Source organism: Salvelinus fontinalis, chromosome 2 (genome assembly GCF_029448725.1).
Source record: "Salvelinus fontinalis isolate EN_2023a chromosome 2, ASM2944872v1, whole genome shotgun sequence".
Taxonomy (NCBI): Eukaryota; Metazoa; Chordata; class Actinopteri; order Salmoniformes; family Salmonidae; genus Salvelinus; species Salvelinus fontinalis.
In genome coordinates this window covers 97465407-97490360 of record NC_074666.1, presented here as the reverse complement: position 1 = coordinate 97490360, position 24954 = coordinate 97465407, and the positions used below count along the sequence as shown (strand labels likewise).

At 40.1% G+C, this 24954-nt stretch overlaps 1 protein-coding gene across 1 annotated transcript; it reads left to right on the top strand.

Annotated features, from left to right (window-relative positions):
* Positions 1 to 1698: 1698 nt before the first annotated feature.
* LOC129868511 (NLR family CARD domain-containing protein 3-like) lies at positions 1699 to 24747 on the top strand. Its single transcript, XM_055942563.1, has 11 exons — positions 1699 to 1771; positions 5395 to 5490; positions 8094 to 8210; positions 8496 to 8580; positions 8706 to 8934; positions 9283 to 11074; positions 11358 to 11531; positions 15637 to 15810; positions 21371 to 21544; positions 21798 to 21844; positions 22340 to 24747. The coding sequence occupies exons 1-11, from the start codon at positions 1749 to 1751 to the stop codon at positions 22867 to 22869; spliced, it is 3441 nt and encodes a 1146-aa protein (XP_055798538.1). The 5' UTR covers positions 1699 to 1748; the 3' UTR covers positions 22870 to 24747.
* The last annotated feature ends 207 nt before the right edge of the window (positions 24748 to 24954 follow it).

Below are 24954 nucleotides of genomic sequence, written 5' to 3'. Positions count from 1 at the left end.
GAAGATGACATGAGCGATGTAGAGAGTCTGCCAGAGGCTGAATATGTTCAAGACACAGAGATCAACACTGAGCAGCTAATTGAAGGTCTCTAAAACAATATCTGTCTTTTTATTTAGTAAATCAGGAAAGAACACTGCATCCCAGCTACGGTACAGAATAACATTGTTGAGGACCTCAGAACCATTGTTGATGCATTATGACACTACAGTGATCCCCTCAGGTTTCACCTGACAAATAAACTAATACATGTGGTTGAACAGGACCATCTCAGGGACTTGCTGAACAACTCTGCAGTATTTGAGGAATGCATTAGATGCATAATCTCTGAGTGGATGCTGGAGCATTACTGTGTGAAAGAACTGGACGTGGTCAGGACAACTGAAGTACCACTGAGCAACAAAGAAGGTTATAAAACAAGGTCATTTCAATACAGCTACATTTCCCCCAGGCTACATGAATATAAAGAGACATGAGACAAAACAATCATAATGAATCAGATTACATGGCCCCCAGGCTACATGAATATAAAGAGACATGAGACAAAACAATCATAATGAATCAGATTACATGGCCCCCAGGCTACATGAATATAAAGAGACATGAGACAAAACAATCATAATGAATCAGATTACATGGCCCCCAGGCTACATGAATATAAAGAGACATGAGACAAAACAATCATAATGAATCAGATTACATGGCCCCCAGGCTATATGAATATAAAGAGACATGAGACAAAACAATCATAATGAATCAGATTACATGGCCCCCAGGCTACATGAATATAAAGAGACATGAGACAAAACAATCATAATGAATCAGATTACATGGCCCCCAGGCTACATGAATATAAAGAGACATGAGACAAAACAATCATAATGAATCAGATTACATGGCCCCCAGGCTATATGAATATAAAGAGACATGAGACAAAACAATCATAATGAATCAGATTACATGGCCCCCAGGCTACATGAATATAAAGAGACATGATACAAAACAATCATAATGAATCAGATTACATGGCCCCCAGGCTACATGAATATAAAGAGACATGAGACAAAACAATCATAATGAATCAGATTACATGGCCCCCAGGCTACATGAATATAAAGAGACATTAGACAAAACAATCATAATGAATCAGATTACATGGAGAGGGGGACCTGATACTAGATCATAATGAATCAGATTACATGGAGAGGGGGACCTGATCCTAAATCATAATGAATCAGATTACATGGAGAGGGGGGACCTGATCCTAGATCATAATGAATCAGATTACATGGAGAGGGGGGACCTGATCCTAGATCATAATGAATCAGATTACATGGAGAGGGGGACCTGATCCTAGATCATAATGAATCAGATTACATGGAGAGGGGGGACCTGATCCCAGATCATAATGAATCAGATTACATGGAGAGGAGGGACCTGATCCCAGATCATAATGAATCAGATTACATGGAGAGAAGGGACCTGATCCTAGATCATAATGAATCAGATTACATGGAGAGGGGGGGGGGGTGACCCTAGGTCAGTACCCTCCTCTGGGACACTGCTTGCATGAAATCGAACACATAGTTGTAAAGTGTAGTTACATCAGGTGTTTACTGCCATCTAGTGGAAGCTACCAATAAAATACTTTACTATCAGGGTGGGGAGACGGCTGAGCTGAAACAGAAAGTAAAGTTGTTCTTATGTTCAGGATCCATTTTGAGACGACAGAGTAGAAAGGAAAAGCAATATGGGGAGAAGAAGAAAAAAGAGGTAAGTATCTTTGAACAATAAGTTATTCTAAAGGACAGAGTAAGATAATGAATACCTGGAATGAGATATTACTAGTTAGTAGAACTGCTACTTGAGCCGAGTTGCTGACAGACAGCGACAGCAGTTTTCAAAGTGTAAACTAATCTGTAGGCCGACATGTTATCAGTAAAACGTCTGGTAAAGATGGTGGAGGAGCTTTTCAATTATATGGTTTTATGTTTATCTCAGGGTTTCTCAATCCTTTTGTTCTTACCAGCACTTACACACCTGATTCAACTAATCAGCAAATATTTTAAGATAGATTTAAGGCATACAAATTAACATTCTTACAATTATTAAAGGCCGACAGTAACTCACATTTTGGAGGAAAAAAACACGGCTCAACTTGTTTTCCAGTAAATTATATGTTTATCAAAAATAATGTAAGAGAGATGTCTTGAAGAAACGCGTCTGGGATTAGAACTCTGTGTCTCAGTGCGCTGCGACAGTGGGAAGTTCGTTTTGCATGGCCCGGTGCTACAGCTGAGTGGACATTTATTGGAATGGTCTAAAATGCGCAAACTCTGTTCACCCGGGGAGCCGGGCAATGCAAAACAAATTCACCCAGTGACCATTACTTTATTTCCTGATATGAAATGTAAAGTAACTTTGTAGCCGACGCAGTTCCAGAATGTCTGTTGAAACTGTGTCTCATATGGAACGTTAGAACAGTGGTGGAAACAGAACTCAGTTCTCAAACTGGAGCAAAAGGAAAGATTCCTTCATAGAACATGACTCAAGTAAAAGGGAAAGTCACACAGTAAAATACTACTTCAGGAAAAGTCTAAAAGTATTTGGTTTGAAATATTAAGTATCAAAAGTAAAAGTAAAGTAGTAATAATTGAACATTCCTTTTATTAAACAAACCAGACGGCACAATTTTCTTGTTATTTAAATTGACGGATAGCCAGGGGAACACTCCAACACTCAAACATCCTTTACAAACGATGCATTTGTGTTTAGTGAGTCTGCCAGATCAGAGGCAGTAGGGATGACCAGTGATGTTCTCTTGATAAGTGTGTGAATAGGACAATTTTCTGTCCTGCTAAGCATTCAGAATGTCACGAGAACTTTTGGGTGTCAGTGAAAATGTACGGAGTAAAAAGTACATTATTTTCTACATGAATGTAGTGAAGTAAAAGTAAAAGTTGTTCAAAATATAAATAGTAAAGTAAAGGACAGATTTTAAAGTATTTTTACTTAAGTACTTTACACCACTGCATTAGAAGACAGATAAATGTGTTGAATTGAAGGAAAGACGGGCAGATTCTGGTAGGTAGGCTACGAACTATTATAACGTTAGGTCGTCGTCAGATATTCAACAGTCACAGTAGGTTTGAGCTACAGTATGGTCACTAATCATGCCGACCAACCTGATGGTCTCTGTTGGAAATGTTGTGAAAAGTATCTGGCCTCGGCTATAAATATCTGGCATTACTCATCTCATATGTATATACTGTATTCTATACTATTCTACTGTATCTTAGTCTATGTATTACTCATCTCATATGTATATACTGTATTCTATACTATTCTACTGTATCTTAGTCTATGCATTACTCATCTCATATGTATATACTGTATTCTATACTATTCTACTGTATCTTAGTCTATGCCGCTCTGACATTGTGACCAATACAATTTGATTTAATTTAGATTAGGCTATATACACTACATGACCAAAAGTATGTGGACACCTGCTAGTCGAACATCTCATTCCAAAATCATGTCCATTAATATGGAGTTGCTCCCTTTGCTACTATATCAGCCTCCACAATTCTGGGAAGGCTTTCCACTAGATGATGGAACATTGCTGCAGGGACTTGCTTCCATTCAGCCACAAGAGCATTAGTGAGGTCAGGCACTGATGTTGGGTGATTAGGCCTGGCTCGCAGTCGGCGTTCCAATTCATCCCAAAGGTGTTCGATTGGTTGAGGTCAGGGCTCTGTGCAGGCCAGTCAAGTTCATCCACACCGATCTCGACAAGCCATTTCTGTATGGACCTCGCTTTGTGCACGGGGACATTGTCATGCTGAAACAGGAAATGGCCTTCTCCAAACTGTTGCCACAAAGTTGGAAGCACAGAATCATCTAGAATGTAATTTTATACTGTAGAGTTAAGATTTCTCTTCACTAGAACTAGGGGGCCCGAACCATGAAAAACAGCCCCTCACCATTATTCCTCCTCCACCAAACTTTACAGTTGGCACTATGCATTCGGGCAGGTAGCGTTTTCCTGGCATCCGCCAAACCCAGATTCGTCCGTCGGACTGCCAGATGGTGAAGCGTGATTCATAATTCCAACGAACACGTTTCCACTGTTCCAGAGTCCAATGGCGGCGAGCTTTACACCACTCAAGCAGATGCTTGGCGTTTCACATGGTGATCTTGTGTGCGGCTGCTCGACCATGGAAACCCATTTCTAACTAATGAAGCTCCCGACGAACAGTTATTTTGCTGACGTTGCAGATTGGAACTTGGTAGTGAGTGTTGCAACCGAGGACAGACCATTTTTATGCTCTTCTGCACTCGGTTGGCCCGTTCTGTGAGCTTGTGTGGCCTTCCACTTCACAGTTGAGCCGTTGTTGCTCCTAGACGTTTCCACTTCACAATAACAGCACTTACAGTTGACCGGAGCAGCTCTAGCAGGGCAGGAATTTGACGAACTGACTTGTTGGTAAGGTGGCATCCTATGACATTTGTCTATGGAGATTGCATGGCGGTCTGCTCGATTCAATACATCTGTCAGCAGCGGGTGTGGCTGAAATAGCTGAATTCTCTCATTTGAAGGGGTGTCCACATACTTTTGTATATATAGTGTACATGCTCTGTCCTGCTACTGGTAGGACTATAACATTATGTGAACTGACCTGAACAGGTTTAGACTGGTCATCTATGATATGTAGGCTATAGCTGAGGTATAGACCTTGATCTGCATATCACTAACAAACTGCTATTATACATTATAACCAAGTCTACTTTACATAATATAAAATCTCTTATTTGATGCAAAAAACCTTTCTGAATGGATCAATGATTTCCCCCTCAGATCAATCATGTCCATTTCAGCCCTTCTGTCTATATTCTCAGATACATTTAGAAAATAACAGATTGAAAGACAATAAATAGCCTACTGTTAGTGAATACAAATAATTGTGAGACATGGCCTTGTGTTGCTGTACTGTCGAGAACTACCTTAACAAACAGTGACTTATTATTATTATTATTATTATTGTTGCTGTACTGTCTATAACTACCTTAACAAACAGTGACTTATTATTATTATTATTATTGTTATTGTTGCTGTACTGTCTATAACTACCTTAACAAACAGTGACTTATTATTATTATTATTGTTGTACTGTCTATAACTACCTTAACAAACAGTGACTTATTATTATGATTGACAGTTACCATGGAGATGAAATGTCACAACTACATGTTCATGTGATGCATTAAATCACCTGACTGTTTCTATGTCTGTTAGTAAATGTTTTATTTCTCAAAGAAATAATGAAAAAATGAAAACCAATTATTTGTTGTCACTGTGTTAACCACAACCAACATGCCGGATCTCTGTTTAGGGGACAGTGCTCTAAAATGAGTCTCTCTGTGGAGAGAGAGGGGGGACCTGCCTCTAAAATGAGTCTCTCTGGGGGACATGACACCAAAGCTAAGAGGTAAGATGACAATTTTATGAAGATTTTATTAAGTTTATTTCCAAAATAAATAGCTATCATAAGATGAATGCACTTACTGTAAATCTCTCTGGATAAGAGCATCTGCTAAATCAGGGGTTCTCAATCCGGGGTCTGTGGAGGTACTGCAGGGGTTCTCAATCCGGGGTCTGTGGAGGTACTGCAGGGGTTCTCAATCCGGGGTCTGTGGAGGTACTGCAGGGGTTCTCAATCCGGGGTCTGTGGAGGTACTGCAGGGGTTCTAATATAATGGAATGCATATTTTTTTAACCAATTCTGATCGTTGTTACAAGCAGATTTTTGACAATATAACCGTTATATGAACACACGCTTCACACCCGTTTAACAACTAAATATCTTTGGCATAGTAGGCATCAAGTCCCTTCCCAATAATGTTGCCTACGACGTTGCATACAATGTGCATTTTCATCAAACACATATTACACCATAGATGCCTTCAATTGCCCATTTTATTGCCATGCCCAATTTAGGATTATTATTTAACAACATGATGTTGCGCTCCAAAGGGATAACTTGAAATAACATGATGTAGATAATTAAATAATCAAAAGAAAAACATGTTTATTATACACTCTTAGAAAATAAGGTTTCTTATTGAACCAAAAAGGCTTCTATCACTTCCTTAATATATGGAACCACTAAAAGTTATATATATTTTTGGGTTCAGTGAAGAAGAACCTCTAGAGTTCTGATCAACAAAAGGTGAATGTTTTGAGGATGTGAACCCAGCAGCCCTCCAGTGGTCAGATCAATTCCTCTCGTTTTTTCCAGCGTCCGGCCCAGGATTTGAACCTGCCACCTTTCAGCCACAGCTCCAACTCCTTAGCCACTGGGTGAAAACCTGAGTTAATCTTCAGAAATAGGCATTAGTACATCTGCTAAAATAAAGTCAGAACTCAATGCAGACATACATGGTATCACTTGTGATACATAATTATTATACATAAATCATTGCCAAAAGCACAACACACACTGTTGCATGTAGGTCTATATTATTTATAGATTGATCATATAGAAATATAAAACATTATTTTTAACTACTACAAAGCAATTACATGTGACGCAGGAACCACTGACTCACTGCATTATTCTATAGTATTATCAAGACACCTGCTGTTAACTCTTAACTACTTAAGACAGCTCACGATGTGTCCTACATATCTGCCGACTAGGTGGGACTAGAGACTTCATGCATAGCTTTAATGTATACCCATAAGTGTAAAATGTCTTTATTCTCAGCACTTATACAACCAATTTTCTACTCTGAGACACATTGGCGATATGGGTCCAGATCTCAACATATTGTTATAAAAAACGTATGATGTTTGTTTAACATAATAATAAAAAATGAATATTACTAATGTAACCCACTGTAAAGACTGGGTTTAGTTGATTGTGTTGCACTGCTCATGTCCGCGTTCTGGAACTGCCCGCGTCCCCGTACAGAACTGTCCGCGTCCCCGTACAGAACTGTCCGCGTCCACGTACGGTGTGGCGCCAAACATATTGTCCGGTTACGCGCAGAGTTGGCTGAGGTGATCTTGGGGAATAACGACGGAGTTCACTACAGTGTTGAGACACCGAAGTTCAGTGTTCAATTAGCTTTTTTTCTTTACGGTCAGGGACAGTATGAGTGTAGCCAGATCCTTTTCACTCTCTATCCTTGTTTCATTTTGTGGTTCACCGGATTCGTCATTTTCATCGAGACGAGGTACAGAACGACCAGCTAGCTAGCCAAGCTAGTCGGTACAGCTCGGTAAGTTAGCTAGCTACTATACCAGCAGCATCCTAGTTAACTTAGCTAACAATACATCATTCTCTCTTTGACGGATGCTGGCTACCTCTGTCTGGTTCTCCTCTCTTCACTAGATGGACGGTAACTTTAGTGTTTAACCCCTCTGTGTCCAAGGACCAATCTTTTGAATATTATTTTCAGGGCGCCTCAATAGCAGGAATTGAACACCGGGTAAATAATCACTAGTCAGAACCTCAACCTTAGTAAACATTCATTATAAAAAACGTCTTAATATCTGATATTGCGAGTAAACAACCTCGGAATAGAAAAGACAAGAGTGCGTCTTCCAGCCCACCAATAAATTACATAATTCAACCTTCCCGGTTAGTAAATTTACCTTAACATGCCCCCGGAGAAGGCAGAGTAACGACACCAGCCTTTTAGCGGGGCTGACTACAACGCTCGCGTCGCTAAATGAATTTCGTTATTAAAAATGACACACTGCTCGCATGCGCCAACGAGCGTCTGGAAGTCAGTTCTATTTGTGACGCAGTTCGCGCTGCATCTCCTCATTGGTTTATAGAAGCAGGTACCCACGTGCCATCTCCTCATTGGTTTATAGAGCAGGTACCCACGTTCCATCTCCTCATTTAGCAAAAAAATATAAACATAACTTAACATAAACATAATTTCTTTAAACAATGAAAGCTAATTTACGAACATTTCTGAAAATGGATAATTAGCTTTTAGGAATGAAACTCTTCTTATGTTTCCCCATCTGAGCTCAGAGTAGATGAGAGATGTAATGTTTGTCTCTGTTGTGTTGAAGACCATTCAAGCGGAAGAGACCAGCCTCCCCTGTACCCAGCTGTGTGTCCATGAAGAGTGACAAGTCTATGGATTATCCTCTAAACTTTAGAGAGGGAGACTTTTCTACTGAACAAAGGTAAGAAGAACTCATGGGTCAAGGTCAGTGAGTTAAACAACACTGTCTCTAGTCATTTCTCCTCTCCCATTTTCCCATTTATTTTGGTTGTTTTCATCATCCATAGGCTAATCCTTTTGTCCATTTTCATAGTCCTAGTGTGTGTGTGTGTGTGTGTGTGTGTGTGTGTGTGTGTGTGTGTGTGTGTGTGTGTGTGTGTGTGTGTGTGTGTGTGTGTGTGTGTGTGTGTGTGTGTGTGTGTATACTCCCTGGATGAGGAGATGTAATCTCATGTTTTGTCCACAGAAACCAACAGGAGAGATCAGAGTCAGAGATTCTCAGTGGTCAGTCTTCCCAGAGTCATCAAACAGACCTGGCCTCCATATTCAGTGTATGTGGTCCTGTTATGTACATTTGTTTTTGTTTACCTCAAAGTTGATCTGTCAATCATTCATTAATGTGTTAATGAGAAAGCATTTTGTCTCTTGCTTAACTTATTTACTTGATTTATTTCAGTTCCTTGAAGAGAATATTATGACATTTGTGAAGAACGAGCTGAAGATGTTCAAGAGGATTCTTAGTCCAGAACTCCCAGAAGGCTTTGAGAGTCAGAAGCAGGATAAGGAAGTGGTGGACACTGAAGATGAGAAGCAGGAGAGCAGTGCCAGAGAGGGGGCTCTGAAGATCACACTGCACGTCCTGAGGAAAATGAACCAGAAGGAGCTTGCTGACACACTGGAGAAATGTAAGATCTGCCTGCCTCATGTTGAATGGTGTTTTATAACATTTAAAAGCTGTAGCTAAAGTACAGCTAAAGTAGCTGTGTAACTCAATGATATTGTAGCAACAGAGAGAGAGAGAGAGAGAGATTAGAGAGGAGGGAGAGAGACAACATTAATAATACCATCAACAATACCAATAATAATGTAATCAGTCACACCAGTCTGTAATGCATTATGAAAACATTTACACATTTATACAGTCAGTTAAGAGAAGAAATTATTATAATTTAAAACTTTATAACAGTCCTACAATACTGTAGGCATTAAAACAGACGTAATATTAATATCCTCTGTGGTATTTCTTCATTCAGATGAACTTGCTGTGATTTGCCAACGTGAACTCAAATCTAATCTAAAGAAGAAGTTTCAATGTGTATTTGAGGGGATCGCTAAACAAGGAAACCCAACACTTCTCAATAAGATCTACACAGAGCTCTACATCACAGAGGGTGGAACAGGAGAGGTCAATAATGAACATGAGCTGAGACAGATTGAGACAACAACCAGGAAACAAGCAAGACCAGAGACTGCAATCAAATGTAACGACATCTTCACACCTTTAACTGGACAAGACAAACGTATCAGAACTGTGCTGACAAAGGGAGTCGCTGGCATTGGAAAAACAGTCTCTGTGCAGAAGTTCATTCTGGATTGGGCTGAAGGAAAAGCAAATCAGGATGTCCAATTTGTATTTTCATTCCCTTTTCGGGAGCTGAATTTGATGAAAGAGGACAAACACACTTTCATTGAACTTCTCAATCACTTTTCAATGGAAACCAAACAATCAAGAATCTCCAACTACGACAAGTACAAAGTTCTGTTCATCTTTGATGGTCTGGATGAGTGCCGACTGCCCCTAGACTTCCAGAAGAACAAGATCTGTTGTGACGTCACAGAGTCAACCTCAGTGGATGTTCTGCTGACAAATCTCATCACGGGAAATCTGCTTCCCTCTGCTCTCCTCTGGATAACTACCCGACTTGCAGCAGCCAATAAGATCCCTTCAGGGTGTGTTGACCAGGTGACAGAGGTACGAGGGTTCAATGACCCACAGAAGGAGGAGTACTTCAGGAAGAGATACAGTAATGAGGACCTGGCCAGCAGAATCATCTCACACATAAAGACATCAAGGAGCCTCCACATCATGTGCCACATTCCAGTCTTCTGTTGGATTTCTGCAACAGTCCTTGAACACATGCTGAAACATAAGAGAGAAGAGATGCCCAAGACTCTGACTGAGATGTACACACGCCTTGTGGTGTTTCATACCAAACAGAAGAATGAAAAGTATCTTGGGAAAGAAGAGACAGGTCCACACTGGAATAAAGAGAGCATTCTGTCACTGGGAAAATTGGCTTTTCAACAGCTTGTGAATGGCAATCTGATTTTCTATGAAAAAGACCTGAAAGAGGCTTGCATTGATGTCAATGAAGTCTCAGTGTACTCAGGATTGTGCACACAGGTCTTTAAAGAGGAATGTGGGCTGTACCAGGACAAGGTGTACTGCTTTGTTCATCTGAGCATTCAGGAGTTTCTGGCTGCTGTATATGTGTTCCTCTCATTCATCAACAACAATGAGAATCTAATGGATGATCCTCAATCAATGTTCAGCCACTTTACTGCGCTGTTCAGAGACAAGCCTAAAGTTACTGTCTACAAGAGTGCTGTGGATAAAGCCTTACAAAGTGAGACGGGAAACCTGGACCTTTTCCTCCGCTTCCTTCTGGGCCTCTCACTGGAGTCCAATCAGAAGCACTTACGAGGTCTGCTGACAAAGACAAGAAGCAGCTCAAAGACCCACGAAGAAACAGTCAAGTACATCAAGGAGAAGATCAGGGAGAATCCCTCTCCAGAGAGGAGCATCAATCTGTTCCACTGTCTGAATGAACTGAATGACCATTCTCTAGTGCAGGAGATCCAAAGATACCTGAGATCAGGAAGTCTCTCAGAACCCTACCTGTCACCTGCACAGTGGTCAGCTCTGGTCTTTGTGTTGCTGACTTCAGAAAAGGAGCTGGATGTGTTTGACCTGAAGAAATACTCCAGATCAGAGGAAGGTCTTCTGAGGCTGCTGCCAGTGGTCAAAGCCTCCAGAGCTGTTCTGTGAGTAAATAAAATGACATATAAGAACTAATCATCAGGAAGAAATATTCAGTTTAGAGAAAAATATGTATTATAATATGTACATAATATTATATTGAAAAATATATTGAATCAATGCATTGATGTTCACATTAGTATAACAAAATGACCATATAGTTCTTGGAGACGGAAGATGAATCTATATGTTGTTTGGGAGAATTAACCAAATGCATCTGCCATTGTCCTTCTACACTACTGGTGTTAAATTAACAGTGTGTTTGTGTCATGATGATCTCTTTGTCAGGCTGTCAGGCTGTGGAGTCACAGAGGAAGGCTGTGCTTCTCTGGTCTCAGCTCTGAGGTCAAACCCCTCACACCTGAGAGAGCTGGACCTGAGTAACAATGACCTGAAGGATTCAGGAGTGGAGCTGCTCTCTGCTGGACTGGGGAATCCCCACTGTAAACTGGAGACTCTGAGGTCAGTATTCCTGTAGTTGGTCAACAAGTGATAACTGTTCACCAGATCCACATGTGTTTACCAGACACACATAGTCAACACCATATGTGTTTGGACAGTGAAGATTACAGTTTTACATTTGGTGCTATACTCCAGTATTTTGGATTTCATAATTAATGTTCCATATTAGGCAACAGTCCAGAATGTCACCTTTTATTTGAGGGTATTTTCATTCATATATATTTTACTGTTTAGAAATGAAAGCACTTTATGTATGTAGTTCTCCGATTTGAAGAAGTCTTAATATTTTGGACAAATTCACTTATATTGTATTAAAGTAGTCATAAGTTTAGTATTTGGTCCCATATTCCATGCCTGCAGTGATTACATCAAGATTGTGATTCTACTAACTTGTTGAATTCATTTGCAGTTTGTCTTGGTTGTGTTTTGGATGATGTTTTTCCTAATAGAAACTGAATGGTGAATAATGTCCTGTCATTTTGGAGTCACTTCACTTGTATTGTCAGTAAGAATAGAAGATGTTTCTGAACACTTCTACATTCATGTGGATGCTACCATGATTATGAATAATCAGGAATGAATCGTGAATAATGATGAATGAGAAAGTTACAGAGGCACAAAGATCAGACCCCCTCTGATATTGGTAATGGTGAGAGGTTAGCATGTTTTGTTGTAGTCTCTGTTATTGGTAATGGTGAGAGGTTAGCATGTTTTGTTGTAGCCTCTGTTATTGGTAATGGTGAGAGGTTAGCATGTTTTGTTGTATCCTCTGTTATTGGTAATGGTGAGAGGTTAGCATGTTTTGTTGTATCCTCTGTTATTGGTAATGGTGAGAGGTTAGCATGTTTTGTTGTAGTCTCTGTTATTGGTAATGGTGAGAGGTTAGCATGTTTTGTTGTAGTCTCTGTTATTGGTAATGGTGAGAGGTTAGTATGTTTTGTTGTAGCCTCTGTTATTGGTAATGGTGAGAGGTTAGCATGTTTTGTTTCAGCCTCTGTTATTGGTAATGGTGAGAGGTTAGCATGTTTTGTTGTAGTCTCTGTTATTGGTAATGGTGAGAGTTTAGCATGTTTTGTTGTAGCCTCTGCTTTTGGTAATGGTGAGAGGTTAGTATGTTTTGTTGTAGCCTCTGTTATTGGTAATGGTGAGAGGTTAGTATGTTTTGTTGTAGCCGCTGTTATTGGTAATGGTTAGAGGTTAGCATGTTTTGTTGTATCCTCTGTTATTGGTAATGGTGAGAGTTTAGCATGTTTTGTTGTAGCCTCTGTTATTGGTAATGGTGAGAGGTTAGTATGTTTTGTTGTAGCCTCTGTTATTGGTAATGGTGAGAGGTTAGCATGTTTTGTTGTAGCCTCTGTTATTGGTAATGGTGAGAGGTTAGCATGTTTTGTTGTAGCCTCTGTTATTGGTAATGGTGAGAGGTTAGCATGTTTTGTTGTAGCTTCTGTTATTGGTAATGGTGAGAGGTTAGCATGTTTTGTTGTATCCTCTGTTATTGGTAATGGTGAGAGGTTAGCATGTTTTGTTGTATCCTCTGTTATTGGTAATGGTGAGAGGTTAGCATGTTTTGTTGTAGTCTCTGTTATTGGTAATGGTGAGAGGTTAGCATGTTTTGTTGTAGTCTCTGTTATTGGTAATGGTGAGAGGTTAGTATGTTTTGTTGTAGCCTCTGTTATTGGTAATGGTGAGAGGTTAGCATGTTTTGTTTCAGCCTCTGTTATTGGTAATGGTGAGAGGTTAGCATGTTTTGTTGTAGTCTCTGTTATTGGTAATGGTGAGAGTTTAGCATGTTTTGTTGTAGCCTCTGCTTTTGGTAATGGTGAGAGGTTAGCATGTTTTGTTGTAGCCTCTGTTATTGGTAATGGTGAGAGGTTAGTATGTTTTGTTGTAGCCTCTGTTATTGGTAATGGTGAGAGGTTAGTATGTTTTGTTGTAGCCGCTGTTATTGGTAATGGTGAGAGGTTAGCATGTTTTGTTGTAGCCGCTGTTATTGGTAATGGTGAGAGGTTAGTATGTTTTGTTGTAGCCTCTGTTATTGGTAATGGTGAGAGGTTAGCATGTTTTGTTGTAGCCTCTGTTATTGTTAATGGTGAGAGGTTAGTATGTTTTGTTGTAGCCTCTGTTATTGGTAATGGTGAGAGGTTAGCATGTTTTGTTGTAGCCTCTGTTATTGGTAATGGTGAGAGGTTAGAATGTTTTGTTGTAGCTTCTGTTATTGGTAATGGTGAGAGGTTAGCATGTTTTGTTGTAGCCTCTGTTATTGGTAATGGTGAGAGGTTAGCATGTTTTGTTGTAGCCTCTGTTTTTGGTAATGGTGAGAGGTTAGCATGTTTTGTTGTAGCCTCTGTTATTGGTAATGGTGAGAGGTTAGCATGTTTTGTTGTAGCCTCTGTTATTGGTAATGGTGAGAGGTTAGCATGTTTTGTTGTAGCCTCTGTTATTGGTAATGGTGAGAGGTTAGCAGGTTTTGTTGTTGCCTCTGTTATTGGTAAAGGTGAGAGGTTAGCATGTTTTGTTGTAGCCTCTGTTATTGGTAATGGTGAGAGGTTAACATGTTTTGTTGTAGCCTCTGTCATTGGTAATGGTGAGAGGTTAGCATGTTTTGTTGTAGCCTCTGTTATTGGTAATGGTGAGAGGTTAGTATGTTTTGTTGTAGTCTCTGTTATTGGTAATGGTGAGAGGTTAGTATGTTTTGTTGTAGCCTCTGTTATTGGTAATGGTGAGAGGTTAGCATGTTTTGTTGTAGCCTCTGTTATTGGTAATGGTGAGAGGTTAGCATGTTTTGTTGTAGCCTCTGTTATTGGTAATGGTGAGAGGTTAGCATGTTTTGTTGTAGCCTCTGTTATTGGTAATGGTGAGAGGTTAACATGTTTTGTTGTAGTCTCTGTTATTGGTAATGGTGAGAGGTTAACATGTTTTGTTGTAGCCTCTGTTATTGGTAATGGTGAGAGGTTAGCATGTTTTGTTGTAGCCTCTGTTATTGGTAATGGTGAGAGGTTAGCATGTTTTGTTGTAGCCTCTGTTATTGGTAATGGTGAGAGGTTAGCATGTTTTGTTGTAGCCTCTGTTATTGGTAATGGTGAGAGGTTAGAATGTTTTGTTGTAGTCTCTGTTATTGGTAATGGTGAGAGGTTAGCATGTTTTGTTGTATCCTCATTTATTGGTAATGGTGAGAGGTTAGCATGTTTTGTTGTAGTCTCTGTTATTGGTAATGGTGAGAGGTTAGCATGTTTTGTTGTAGCCTCTGTTATTGGTAATGGTGAGAGGTTAGCATGTTTTGTTGTAGCCTCTGTAACTTTCTCACTTATTTTTATTAATGATTCATTCATGATTTGTGTAAATCATGGCATCATCAGCATTTATTTAGTAGTGTTTAGAAACATGTTATCTACTCACTGAGACAGAAGATTACTCCATTCATCATCCACCATTTTAATATTGGGCAAAACATACCCAAAACTCAACTAAAACACAACCAAAGCAAACTGCAAATGCAATTAACGAGTTTAAGTCACAAGCTTGATGTAGTCATTGCGTTCAAGGAATGTCAGACCAAATACTAAACTTTTGACTACTTTAATTTAATGCACTATAAGTGAATTGGTCAGATTACTTATGACAAATTCAAACGGGGGACGAGGTATATAAAGTGCTTTTATTTCAAACCGTGAAACAGATATGTATTAAAATACCCTCAAATAAAGGTGACATTATATACTGTCACCTCATATGAAACATTTGATCTCAAATCCAAAATGTTGGAGTATAGAGCCACATTAAAAATGTTAGCTTCACTGTCAAAATAGAGATGGTGTGGACTGTATACTCAATACAATCTAAATCTGATACCTCACTGTCTGTCTTATGACTGATACTGCTTTTTAAACTGGTCGAGTCAGTCTACTCAAATATTTAGGATATAAATGTTTCTCTCTACAAGTAATATCATGATCATTTATAATAATGACACATTCATTAGTTTATGAATAGATATGGCAGGTTTCAGGACACTGATATATCTGAAAATGTTGGAAAAATATACCGCCGCGAATTTTGACGATCAAAGAATAACAGTGTGATTTTAATATGATTTGACTCTTTGCAGGCTGTCAGGCTGTCTAGTCACAGAGGAAGGCTGTGCTTCTCTGGTCTCAGCTCTGAGGTCAAACCCCTCACACCTGAGAGAGCTGGACCTGAGTAACAATGACCTGAAGGATTCAGGAGTGAAGCTGCTCTCTGCTGGACTGGGGAATCCCCACTGTAAACTGGAGACTCTGAGGTCAGTATTCCTGTAGTTGGTCAACAAGTGATAACTGTTCACCAGATCCACATGTGTTTACCAGACACACATAGTCCACACCATATGTGTTTGGACAGTGAAGATTACAGTTTTACATTTGGTGCTATACAGTAATCCCTCGTTTATCGCGGGGGTTACGTTCCGAAAATGACCCGCGATAAGTGAAATCCGCGAAATAGAAAACTTTTTTTTTTTTTACAATTAGCAACTATTACATGTATACAAATACAGTGACTCACGTGTAGGCCGTTTCGTCGACATTATGGGTTTAGGAGATGTTCGAAATTACAAGATAATTTGGCCAACTTAATGTAAATTTGCCAAGCTGTTTTATGTACGTACACATAACTGCACGAGACGACAAAATGATAGCACAATTCGTAGCATGTTTTGATACAAGAAGCGGGAGTGAGTTTTTAGCGAATCAGAATGCAGAGCACAATGCACCAAAAAAAAAAAAAAAATGCATTATGAAAATCAGCGAAATAGCGAATCCGCGATAAGTGAACCGCGAAGTGGCGAGGGATCACTGTACTCCAGTATTTTGGATTTCATAATTAATGTTCCATATTAGGCAACAGTCCAGAATGTCACCTTTTATTTGAGGGTATTTTCATTCATATATATTTTACTGTTTAGAAATGAAAGCACTTTATGTATGTAGTTCTCCGATTTGAAGAAGTCTTAATATTTTGGACAAATTCACTTATATTGTATTAAAGTAGTCATAAGTTTAGTATTTGGTCCCATATTCCATGCCTGCAGTGATTACATCAAGCTTGTGATTCTACAAACTTGTTGAATTCATTTGCAGTTTGTCTTGGTTGTGTTTTGGATGATGTTTTTCCTAATAGAAACTGAATGGTGAATAATGTCCTGTCATTTTGGAGTCACTTCACTTGTTTTGTCAGTAAGAATAGAAGATGTTTCTGAACACTTCTACATTCATGTGGATGCTACCATGATATGATTACTCAGGAATGAATCGTGAATAATGATGAATGAGAAAGTTACAGAGGCACAAAGATCAGACCCCCTCTGATATTGGTAATGGTGAGAGGTTAGCATGTTTTGTTGTAGTCTCTGTTATTGGTAATGGTGAGAGGTTAGCATGTTTTGTTGTAGCCTCTGTTATTGGTAATGGTGAGAGGTTAGCATGTTTTGTTGTATCCTCTGTTATTGGTAATGGTGAGAGGTTAGCATGTTTTGTTGTATCCTCTGTTATTGGTAATGGTGAGAGGTTAGCATGTTTTGTTGTAGTCTCTGTTATTGGTAATGGTGAGAGGTTAGCATGTTTTGTTGTAGACTCTGTTATTGGTAATGGTGAGAGGTTAGTATGTTTTGTTGTAGCCTCTGTTATTGGTAATGGTGAGAGGTTAGCATGTTTTGTTTCAGCCTCTGTTATTGGTAATGGTGAGAGGTTAGCATGTTTTGTTGTAGTCTCTGTTATTGGTAATGGTGAGAGTTTAGCATGTTTTGTTGTAGCCTCTGCTTTTGGTAATGGTGAGAGGTTAGTATGTTTTGTTGTAGCCTCTGTAATTGGTAATGGTGAGAGGTTAGTATGTTTTGTTGTAGCCGCTGTTATTGGTAATGGTGAGAGGTTAGCATGTTTTGTTGTATCCTCTGTTATTGGTAATGGTGAGAGTTTAGCATGTTTTGTTGTAGCCTCTGTTATTGGTAATGGTGAGAGGTTAGTATGTTTTGTTGTAGCCTCTGTTATTGGTAATGGTGAGAGGTTAGCATGTTTTGTTGTAGCCTCTGTTATTGGTAATGGTGAGAGGTTAGCATGTTTTGTTGTAGCCTCTGTTATTGGTAATGGTGAGAGGTTAGCATGTTTTGTTGTAGCTTCTGTTATTGGTAATGGTGAGAGGTTAGCATGTTTTGTTGTATCCTCTGTTATTGGTAATGGTGAGAGGTTAGCATGTTTTGTTGTATCCTCTGTTATTGGTAATGGTGAGAGGTTAGCATGTTTTGTTGTAGTCTCTGTTATTGGTAATGGTGAGAGGTTAGTATGTTTTGTTGTAGCCTCTGTTATTGGTAATGGTGAGAGGTTAGCATGTTTTGTTTCAGCCTCTGTTATTGGTAATGGTGAGAGGTTAGCATGTTTTGTTGTAGTCTCTGTTATTGGTAATGGTGAGAGTTTAGCATGTTTTGTTGTAGCCTCTGCTTTTGGTAATGGTGAGAGGTTAGCATGTTTTGTTGTAGCCTCTGTTATTGGTAATGGTGAGAGGTTAGTATGTTTTGTTGTAGCCTCTGTTATTGGTAATGGTGAGAGGTTAGTATGTTTTGTTGTAGCCGCTGTTATTGGTAATGGTGAGAGGTTAGCATGTTTTGTTGTATCCTCTGTTATTGGTAATGGTGAGAGTTTAGCATGTTTTGTTGTAGCCTCTGTTATTGGTAATGGTGAGAGGTTAGCATGTTTTGTTGTAGCCTCTGTTATTGGTAATGGTGAGAGGTTAGCATGTTTTGTTGTAGCCTCTGTTATTGGTAATGGTGAGAGGTTAGTATGTTTTGTTGTAGCCTCTGTTATTGGTAATGGTGAGAGGTTAGCATGTTTTGTTGTAGCCTCTGTTATTGGTAATGGTGAGAGGTTAGAATGTTTTGTTGTAGCTTCTGTTATTGGTAATGGTGAGAGGTTAGCATGTTTTGTTGTAGCCTCTGTTATTGGTAATGGTGAGAGGTTAGCATGTTTTGTTGTAGCCTCTGTTTTTGGTAATGGTGAGAGGTTAGCATGTTTTGTTGTAGCCTCTGTTATTGGTAATGGTGAGAGGTTAGCATGTTTTGTTGTAGCCTCTGTTATTGGTAATGGTGAGAGGTTAGCATGTTTTGTTGTAGCCTCTGTTATTGGTAATGGTGAGAGGTTAGCAGGTTTTGTTGTTGCCTCTGTTATTGGTAAAGGTGAGAGGTTAGCATGTTTTGTTGTAGCCTCTGTTATTGGTAATGGTGAGAGGTTAACATGTTTTGTTGTAGCCTCTGTCATTGGTAATGGTGAGAGGTTAGCATGTTTTGTTGTAGCCTCTGTTATTGGTAATGGTGAGAGGTTAGTATGTTTTGTTGTAGTCTCTGTTATTGGTAATGGTGAGAGGTTAGTATGTTTTGTTGTAGCCTCTGTTATTGGTAATGGTGAGAGGTTAGCATGTTTTGTTGTAGCCTCTGTTATTGGTAATGGTGAGAGGTTAGCATGTTTTGTTGTAGCCTCTGTTATTGGTAATGGTGAGAGGTTAGCATGTTTTGTTGTAGCCTCTGTTATTGGTAATGGTGAGAGGTTAGCATGTTTTGTTGTAGTCTCTGTTATTGGTAATGGTGAGAGGTTAGTATGTTTTGTTGTAGCCTCTGTTATTGGTAATGGTGAGAGGTTAGCATGTTTTGTTGTAGCCTCTGTTATTGGTAATGGTGAGAGGTTAGCATGTTTTGTTGTAGCCTCTGTTATTGGTAATGGTGAGAGGTTAGCATGTTTTGTTGTAGCCTCTGTTATTGGTAATGGTGAGAGGTTAACATGTTTTGTTGTAGTCTCTGTTATTGGTAATGGTGAGAGGTTAACATGTTTTGTTGTAGCCTCTGTTATTGGTAATGGTGAGAGGTTAGCATGTTTTGTTGTAGCCTCTGTTATTGGTAATGGTGAGAGGTTAGCATGTTTTGTTGTAGCCTCTGTTATTGGTAATGGTGAGAGGTTAGCATGTTTTGTTGTAGCCTCTGTTATTGGTAATGGTGAGAGGTTAGAATGTTTTGTTGTAGCCTCTGTTATTGGTAATGGTGAGAGGTTAGAATGTTTTGTTGTAGCCTCTGTTATTGGTAATGGTGAGAGGTTAGCATGTTTTGTTGTAGCCTCTGTTATTGGTAATGGTGAGAGGTTAGTATGTTTTGTTGTAGTCTCTGTTATTGGTAATGGTGAGAGGTTAGTATGTTTTGTTGTAGCCTCTGTTATTGGTAATGGTGAGAGGTTAGCATGTTTTGTTGTAGCCTCTGTTATTGGTAATGGTGAGAGGTTAGCATGTTTTGTTGTAGCCTCTGTTATTGGTAATGGTGAGAGGTTAGCATGTTTTGTTGTAGCCTCTGTTATTGGTAATGGTGAGAGGTTAACATGTTTTGTTGTAGTCTCTGTTATTGGTAATGGTGAGAGGTTAACATGTTTTGTTGTAGCCTCTGTTATTGGTAATGGTGAGAGGTTAGCATGTTTTGTTGTAGCCTCTGTTATTGGTAATGGTGAGAGGTTAGCATGTTTTGTTGTAGCCTCTGTTATTGGTAATGGTGAGAGGTTAGCATGTTTTGTTGTAGCCTCTGTTATTGGTAATGGTGAGAGGTTAGAATGTTTTGTTGTAGCCTCTGGTATTGGTAATGGTGAGAGGTTAGAATGTTTTGTTGTAGCCTCTGTTATTGGTAATGGTGAGAGGTTAGCATGTTTTGTTGTAGCCTCTGTTATTGGTAATGGTGAGAGGTTAGAATGTTTTGTTGTAGCCTCTGTTATTGGTAATGGTGAGAGGTTAGCATGTTTTGTTGTAGTCTCTGTTATTGGTAATGGTGAGAGGTTAGCATGTTTTGTTGTAGTCTCTGTTATTGGTAATGGTGAGAGGTTAGCATGTTTTGTTGTAGCCTCTGTTGTTGGTAATGGTGAGAGGTTAACATGTTTTGTTGTAGTCTCTGTTATTGGTAATGGTGAGAGGTTAGCATGTTTTGTTGTAACCTCTGTTATTGGTAATGGTGAGAGGTTAGCATGTTTTGTTGTAGCCTCCGTAACTTTCTCACTTATTTTTATTAATGATTCATTCATGATTTGTGTAAATCATGGCATCATCAGCATTTTTTTAGTAGTGTTTAGAAACATGTTATCTACTCACTGAGACAGAAGATTACTCCATTCATCATCCACCATTTTAATATTGGGCAAAACATACCCAAAACTCAACCAAAACACAACCAAAGCAAACTGCAAATGCAATTAACGAGTTTAAGTCACAAGCTTGATGTAGTCATTGCGTTCAAGGAATGTCAGACCAAATACTAAACTTTTGACTACTTTAATTTAATGCACTATAAGTGAATTGGTCAGATTACTTATGACAAATTCAAACGGGGGACGAGGTATATAAAGTGCTTTTATTTCAAACCGTGAAACAGATATGTATTAAAATACCCTCAAATAAAGGTGACATTATATACTGTCACCTCATATGAAACATTTGATCTCAAATCCAAAATGTTGGAGTATAGAGCCACATTAAAAATGTTAGCTTCACTGTCAAAATAGAGATGGTGTGGACTGTATACTCAATACAATCTAAATCTGATACCTCACTGTCTGTCTTATGACTGATACTGCTTTTTAAACTGGTCGAGTCAGTCTACTCAAATATTTGTACTATACATTTTTGTCTCTACAAGTAATATTCTGATCATTTCTAATAATGATACATCAATTTATGAATAGATATGGCAGGTTTCAGGACACTGATGTATCTGAATATGTTGAAAAAATATTCTGCCACTATTTTCACCACCAAAGAATAGCAGAGTGATTTTATTATGATTTGACTCTTTGCAGGATGTCAGGCTGTCTAGTCACAGAGGAAGGCTGTGCTTCTCTGGTCTCAGCTCTGAGGTCAAACCCCTCACACCTGAGAGAGCTGGATCTGAGCTACAATCACCCAGGAGACTCAGGAGTCAGACTGCTCTCTGCTGGACTGGAGGATCCACACTGCAGACTGGAGAAACTCAAGTATGTAGAGGGTTTATGTCAATGTTCATATCAGACATGTTTGACTCATCAGGCTAGTTAAGACAAACATTCTGACCACCACTTGGACAAAGTTATATGTGTGAATGTGTGTGTGAATGTGTGTGTGTGTGTGTGTGTGTGTGTGTGTGTTTGTGTGTGGGTGTGTGTGTGTGTGTGGTGTGTGTGTGTGTGTGTGTGTGAGAGTTCAGGTGTATCCCTCAATGACTGTCTGTTCTTCTGCTTACCGCTACAGTGTGGAACATGGTGGAGAGAACACAATGAAACCTGGGCTTAGAAAATGTGAGTGTTGACTGCTGTGAAGAATATGACTAAGAATAAGTCTTAATTCAAGTTAAGTCAAAGTCAAAGACCACCATCATTACTTACTTGGTCATATTAAATATCAGCTGTAGTTCTACAGAAGCAGAAATCAGGGATACCAACGTTTACAAAGAGTTGATTTGACAATGTGTGTGTGTGTGTGTGTGTGTGTGTGTGTGTGTGTGTGTGTGTGTGTGTGTGTGTGTGTGTGTGTGTGTGTGTGTGTGTGTGTGTGTGTGTTTGTCCAGTTTGTGTGTGTCCAGTGTGTGTGTGTGTGTGTGTAATTCATGGGAATAAGTGTGTTTTATGTTACCAGACAGTATAACATATGATCATTCAACAAGTCTCAAGTTACCTTAACTTCTCCTTTTGATACCTAGAAACATCTACATTAAATGAATTAGTGAAAAGTTAGTTAACATTCCAATGTGAATGATGATGATTTCTAATATTGTGTCTGGTTTCATCCATCAGATGTCTGTGATCTCACACTGGACCCAAACACAGTAAACAGACTCCTCTCTCTGTCTGAGGAGAACAGAAAGGTGACACGTAGGACAGAGGAGCAGCCGTATCCTGATCACCCAGAGAGATTTGAGGACTGGGGACAGGTGCTGTGTAGAGAGGGTCTGACTGGGCGCTGTTACTGGGAGGTAGAGTGGAGTGGGAGAAGGGCTGATATAGGAGTGACATATAAAGGAATCAGCAGGAGAGGAAGGGTTAACGACTGTTGTCTTGGATACAATGACAAGTCCTGGAGTCTGTTCTGCTCTGATTACAGTTACATTGCCAGTCACAATAATAATCCCACTACCATAGACGTCCCCTCCTCCAGCTCCCACAGAGTAGGAGTGTATCTGGACTGGCCAGCCGGCACTCTGTCCTTCTATAGAGCCTCCTCTGACACACTGACCCACCTGATCACATTCACCTCCACATTCACTGAGCCCCTCTATCCAGGGTTTAGGGTTTGGTTTAATGGCGACTCAGTGTCCCTGAAATAATAACCTGACACACACACACTGGACACACACACATACACACACACACTGGACACACACACACACACACACACACACACACACACACACACACACACACACACACACACACACACACACACACACTGGACACACACACACACACACACACACACACACACACTGGACACACACACACTGGACACACACACACTGGACACACACACATACACACACACACTGGACACACACACACACACACACACACACACACTGGACACACACACACACACACACACACACACACACACTGGACACACACACACACACACACACACACACACACACACACACACACACGCACACACTGGACACACACACACACACACACACTGGACACACACACACACTCACACTGGACACACACACACTCACACTGGACACACACACACACTCACGCTGGACACACACACACACTCACACTGGACACACACACACTCACACTGGACACACACACAGACACACACACACACACACACACACACACACTGGACACACACACACACACACACACACACACACACACACACACACACACACACACACACACACACACACACACACACACACACTGGACACACACACACTGGACACACACACACACACACACACTGGACACACACACACTGGACACACACACACACACTCACACTGGACACACACACACTCACACTGGACACACACACACACTCACGCTGGACACACACACACACTCACACTGGACACACACACACTCACACTGGACACACACACAGACACACTGGACAGATACACACACACTGGACACACACACACACACACACTCACACAAACACAGACACACTGGACACACACACACACACACACTGGACAGATACACACACACTGGACACACACACACACACTGGACACACACACACACACACTCACTGGACACACACACACACACACACACACACTGGACAGATACACACACACTGGACACACACACACACACACACACACACACACTGGACACACACTCACACTGGACACACACACACACACACTGGACACACACACACACACACTGGACACACACTCACACTGGACACACACACACACACACACTGGACACACACACACACTCATACTGGACACACACACACACTCACACTGGACACACACACTCACACTGGACACACACACTGGACACACACACACACACTGGACAGATACACACACACTGGACACACACACACTGGACACACACACACACACACACTGGAAACACAAACACACACTGGACACACACACACACACACACATTGGACACACACACACACTGGACACACACCCACACACACACTGGACACACACACACACACACACTGGAAACACACACACACTGGACACACACACACACGCACTGGATACACACACACAGACACACTGGACACACACACAGGACACACACACACACACTGGACACACACTCACACTGGACACACACACTCACACTGGACACACACACACACTCACACTGGACACACACACACACACAGTGGACACACAGGACACACACACACACACACACACACACACACACACACACACACACACAGTGGACACACTGGACACACACACAAACTGGACAAACAAACAAACCCAGACACACACACACAGTGGACACACAGGACACACACATGCGTGTCTTCCTATAATTGTGACAATAACACCGTTAAAATACCAATGTGATCATTTGTTGTCTTTTATGTTGAATAACAAATTGTATAATTATATATGGACATACGCTCCATAGTTGTACAAGTATACAAGGATATATTGTACTTTTCATAATAAAACAGACTTGAAACAAGAAAAGCCTGTTAATTGTGAAAACAGTTTGGTTATTGATGTTACGTTTCCTCTGTCAGGTTGACGTTAACCTGCGACTGGTTGAAACGTGAAACAAACATGAAATGAAATACAAAACAATTAAATATGTGGAATTGAATTAAACAAATTGTACAACAGAGTGTTGTGATGCAGGGTCACTATAGCAACAGAGTGTTGTGATGCAGGGTTACT